This window comes from Limulus polyphemus, unplaced genomic scaffold (genome assembly GCF_000517525.1).
Source record: "Limulus polyphemus unplaced genomic scaffold, Limulus_polyphemus-2.1.2 Scaffold0, whole genome shotgun sequence".
Taxonomy (NCBI): domain Eukaryota; kingdom Metazoa; phylum Arthropoda; class Merostomata; order Xiphosura; family Limulidae; genus Limulus; species Limulus polyphemus.
This window is the reverse complement of record NW_013665610.1, coordinates 4,295,462-4,301,015: the sequence shown is the minus strand read 5'-3', so window position 1 is coordinate 4,301,015 and position 5,554 is coordinate 4,295,462. Positions and strand designations below refer to the sequence as shown.

General features: G+C 33.8%; 1 protein-coding gene across 12 annotated transcripts in view; it reads right to left on the bottom strand.

Moving 5' to 3' along the window:
- Window positions 1–5,554, bottom strand: part of LOC106474893 (coiled-coil domain-containing protein CG32809-like) — a 386,694-nt gene that overhangs the window by 137,141 nt on the left and 243,999 nt on the right. For all 12 annotated transcript variants that reach the window (XM_022383530.1, XM_022383634.1, XM_022383845.1 and 9 more), the window contains one exon: window positions 2,822–2,964. In XM_022383530.1, coding sequence (XP_022239238.1) covers window positions 2,822–2,964 — 143 coding nt within the window. The remainder of the gene's footprint in view (window positions 1–2,821; window positions 2,965–5,554) is intronic.

Sequence of the window (5,554 nt, the reverse complement as noted above, 5' to 3'; positions counted from 1 at the left end):
CTATCTATCTATCTATCTATCTATATATATATATATATATATATATATAAGGGCACCAGCTTGTAGCGCAGAGTTCCATGGCTTTGAAAATAAACGTACAAAAACAGCTCTTTCTGCGAGTCTAGTTGTACAGAAAGCGAATTTTTTATGCTCTAAACTTCAATAATATACTGTGTATCAATTAGGGTCTCAGTGTTCTGGCATTAGATAAACGCCAACTCACCCCACCCCACACAAGTAATTATAAGAAGTTCATTTCCTCGAGACATAATGCATAGTGCTGTCTTATTGTTGTTTCACACTCATAAACATTTTACTGAATACTTGATGTGATGGATCTCATATGAAAGTTCGTATGTCTGTAAAATGGAAGTAGGTTTGATGCTTCACAGTTAGCGTTTGTTAACAAAAAAATTATTTATTTCTGTGTCACGTTTCTCCTCGCAATCCACAATAAACACGTTATAAATTAAACAAATTAGAAATACAAGTTCCCTAAAGTACTAGACTAGTTTTCTTTTAGTGAAAATGTCCCGGTTTATCTTCTCCATTTTAATATATATATATAGAAAAGTTCTGCGCTTAAAAAGATGTCTTAGATCTCAGAAGAACTTTCACATGGCTAAGCCATTTAACTGATCCAGCCTTACAGTGGAGTCTATACATTTTTAAGGTATGCGCTAACTCACACAATTTAAAATTCAAAATAAGGAAACATCATGAAGTTGTCGGGAATAAAGCATATTATAATCAAACAGCACACTAACACTTGTTTAGTTCGTCAATGAAGAATTACACAGCTGTAATGAAGTAATTCACAAGTAAGATTATACCTACCAATGACGTCAAAACCAAATAACTTTAAAAACAGTGACGATTGTAACGATAAAGAGAGTGTAATTTATCTCGAGAACTAGCTTATTGTTTGTTTTTTTTAATTTCGCGCAAAGCTACACGAGGGCTATCTGCGCTAGTCGTCCCTAATTTAGCAGTGTAAGACTAGAGGGAAGGCAGCTAGTCATCACCGCCCACCGCCAACTCTTGGGCTACTCTTTTACCAACGAATAGTGGGATTAATCGTCACATTATAACGCCCCCACGGCCGAAAGGGGCGAACATGTTTGGTGTCATGGGGATTCGAACTCGCGACCCTCAGATTGTGAGTCGAGCGCCCTAACCACCTGGCCATGCCGGGCCCCTAGAGAGATCTAGCTTAAGCTGTCATCATGCAATAAAGTTCTTCTGAAGATGAAAGCTAGTAAGATTCCTAATTGTTGGATATTTTACAAAAAATAAAATATACACAAATAAAGTTGATGTGCCTTTTCAGTACCGTATTAGAAGGAACGGGTATAGTACTTTGTTGTAGGTGGAATAACAAAAAAGACAAGACAGAGTATCGAAGTTAAACTAAAACATTCTGTTGGATGAGTTTGTTTGTTTGTTTGTAATTAAGCACAAAGCTACACAATGGGCTATCTGTGCTCTGCCCACCACGGGTATCGAAACCCGGTTTCTAGCGTTGTAAGTCCGCAGACATACCGCTGTGCCACTGGGGGGCTTGTTGGATGAGAAACAACTGAAGATAAAAAAAAAGCTGTGGTTTATTTGTAGGACTATTGTGTTGTAATGTAAATAAATATATAACTTCATGTAACTGAAAATAGGATATTTGAAAATATTCTCACTTAATAATGAATTAAATAAAATAAAACACACACGATCTAAATGTAGGGAACAAGGACGAGACTTATACGACGGACCTTGACTCGTCCGAGCCAGAAACGAATCTGTCTGATAACGTTAAAACTTCGTCCACAATTCACTTTCTCTGTGTAGGTGACGAATCAGAAAATTGATTCATTAGAATCAGGAAATTTCTCTGCTCTGTGTGACAGTCGTAGATCAGGCCCTCGTACACACAGTAAACAGGACACAATGCAACTATCTCATGAAATAGTAGATAGTTTCCATTATCATAGAGACCACTAGAAACCGGGTTTCGATACCTGTGGTGGGCAGAGCACAGATAACCCTTTGTGTAGCTTTGTGCTTAATAACAAACAACAACCGTTATCAAGTTCAGCCCCACAAACATAAGGTAAGTTATGGAAGGATATAATTCAATCATCTCATTAAACAGTAGTCAGTTTCCATGATCAGATCCAGCTAAAGAATGTCATTTCTATTAGGATTGAATTGAGGATAGGACCTTGTCCGGATTTAGGACGTTCAAATCAGAACTTAGAAAAACTTTAAAGATATTAGATATGAAATATATACTACAGAATAGTAAGATATACCAAATTTGCATAAAATTTACCAAATTTCTTTTAATTATTTCTTAAAATTCCTACATTAGAAATATCCACGTATTTACCTCAAAGCTAGATATTTTTAAAAGTGGAGGTTGGATGTCGTTGAGAAGCATGACGTTTATCCCCTCGTGTGCAAAACGGGAAAGCTTAGTGATGATACATGGGTATTCATATCGACACTGATAGGAGTTATTTACATTTAAGGTTGCCATGGAAACAGTTTGGAATTAGATCGTGGGGTTGTATGTACATTAACCGTCAAGTACAGCTTGAAATACTGTGTTCGTGCTTTATGAATTAGATTGTATTATTACTTTCTTGAACCTAAAAGCCTAGTCACTTACATAAGTCGTAGAGTGTAGATTAATTTCAGTACGAGAAGAGCAAGCTTTCCGAGTTGTGGTTTTCCCTCCCCCAACCAGTCCATTACTTAATTTACTTGAAAGTCGAAACAATATTACTTACTTAGCTCTTACTTAACAGCAAGAAAACTTAAAACTCACCTCAAATTCCATGTCTGAATTATGTAATTCCATTGGTATAAAATGTCCTGCTATGGCATGGTACTGTCTGGAGTATGACCGTTTATTTGAGTGTCCGTTTTTAGCCTCCATCCACTCATTTTGTCTTACTACACTGGACTGTCCTATACAGACAGTAAACAAAACAAAAAAACAGTAACATTATATTATAGTAAACACTCGTATATATATATATATATGTAAGCAAAACATTCAATAACCAGGTATTCGCATCCCAATTGCTAGTGAACATTAAATCGTATCAAATCGAAACGCAAACGTTTCATCAAGCAAATAATTCGAAACATTGCATGACAAACGTATTTTATATACTAGACAAATGAAGAGATTACGCTAAGTGTAAAGGTCAGACCTTCTTAAAAGAAGTAACTTTTGCTTTCAAAAATTTTAAACGCCGATAAAGAAATATAACATTTGAACAATAACTAACTGTGATACGTGGAAATCCCTTACATTAGACTGGGTGGTATCATTGAACAATTGGCCTTAGTCGATTACAAGACAAGAGTAAATTATGATTCTAAAAAAACATATATCTATCATTGAAAGAAAGAAGGCTTGGAAGTCCACTAGCGATATAAAAGTTAATAACAATCTCATCGATCTGCAAGTACTTTCATCAAAGAAGTTAAAGGAATAAAGTATCTTAAATGAAAAAAATTACCTATGATGTAAATACCTAGTATTGAATAAATCGGGAAATCAAATCTATTGAGAACCGTTAACCCAAGTATTACTTGTAAGACAAACATCAGAAAAATTTATCTCATTTTGATCAGATTTATTAACAATTACTATGAATTCTTTATTAATTTTCTGCTACACAAATCTTCAACATGCTAATCAGGGAGGCTTGTTTGAGACGATTAATATTTTCAAGAGCATTTCAAATTACATCGTGTTACTATTTATTAGATCTGATATCGTATTTGCACTAGATAGGATTGATAAATGCAATTTTAAAAGAGTAAAGTCACGTTACTTTGGAAATTCTTTATTGATGGTAAAAACATGAACAACTTCTGAATGTTTTGGTTATTGCCTACAAACCAGCAAAAGTTGATTAATAGAAAAGAAACATTAATTGTATAATTAAACAAGATCCAATAGAACTTGTACACCATGTAATATTCTCTATGCCCAAATTTACATTGGACAGTATTTGGAACTAAACATTTTGGACAGCGAAAAGTGCACGGTATAGTACAGAGTCACTTCTGGCATTAGTGTTAGTTTCTCATTACTTGTACGTATATAAATCACCAGAACTAAACAAGAGTCAACTTGTACATCATATAATATTCTTTAGTCCACTTTTACACTGGACAATAATTGGAATCTGAACAACATTAAACTGAAGATGGGAACTTCACTTCGACATTGTGTTTTTCCAGATCGAGAGATAGGTTTTAATCATTCAGGCATAATTTTTTAATCTAACAGTATCTACTGAAAAAATGATACAACTGATTTCATTTCAGCACATCATCTTATGATCTAAATTTTTGCTTCTTTATAAGTATTTTATTCACTTTGTTATTTCAACCATGCCATGGTAAATAAATAACAATATAATTATTCTATGTTTTATAATTTGATTAAATAATTAGAAGATCTTGGATATAACTTACTGGCAGTGTAGTCGTACTGAAGATACACAGTATTTATCTTCGGATAAACATATGTAATCTGATATATAGTTTTAATGTCATTTAAGACGTTTGTTACCCGTTTGTTTGCTATTCTTTTTCAGCATTACTTATTACTAAAATATTTTCACCAACAAAAGAATAAATAACTGATCATTTTCTTGTGGTGTTGTTTGTTTCATAAAAATTCAACTTTCCATTCCAAGAACAAACAACTAAACAAAAGAAACGTTAACTACCATAATCGAATAAACTGGTTTGAAGTCAGAGTACATAACTACTTAAAAACAACTTAATTAAAAAACGTTTTATACAAGGCTTAAAGTTTAGAATAGCTGCATTAGGCCTTAGTAGTAGCTGTTCATTTCTTAAGAAATTCCGAGACAGTCAATGAAATATTCAATTGAGTATGACTATGATAATCAAACAATGAGTAATTTTCAGTGTTAATAAAAACAGATTAGAATACAATGCATCATTCCTTGTTAGAATAAATTTCGTAACGCCAAGTAACAGCAAGCTTTTTCACTCACCGGTAAGTAAACATTTATGTTTTATTCTAACATTTTATCATAAATGCCATATTTCTCTTATTAATATGCCCCTTCGTGTTTTTAGCCGCGGCAAAGCGGCTCATATAATGGCCGAGTTTTCAAAGTACAAACATTTAGCCCACAACTACGTCATCTCTTGACCGATTTAAGATATAATTACAGTTTTGTACTCAGGAGGTCAAACCCTTTCGATTGATTTATTTGACCACACCCGAGGTCTCATAGATTAATTCACTCTAATCCTACCTTAAAGATTTTCAATTTGAGGGTAGGCTCGTAGAGATCCTGGTGAGTAATAAAATCAAATCGAGTATACGTGCGTTCTACACTTGGTATTGGTGGTGCACAAAAATATAGCTAATAAAAAGGAAAATAAAAGTATCATAGATTAATTTACTCTAATCCTGCCTAAAATAATTTCAATTTGATGGTAGGCTGGTAGAGATCCTGGTGAGTAATAAAATCGAATCGGGTATACGTGCGTTCTATGC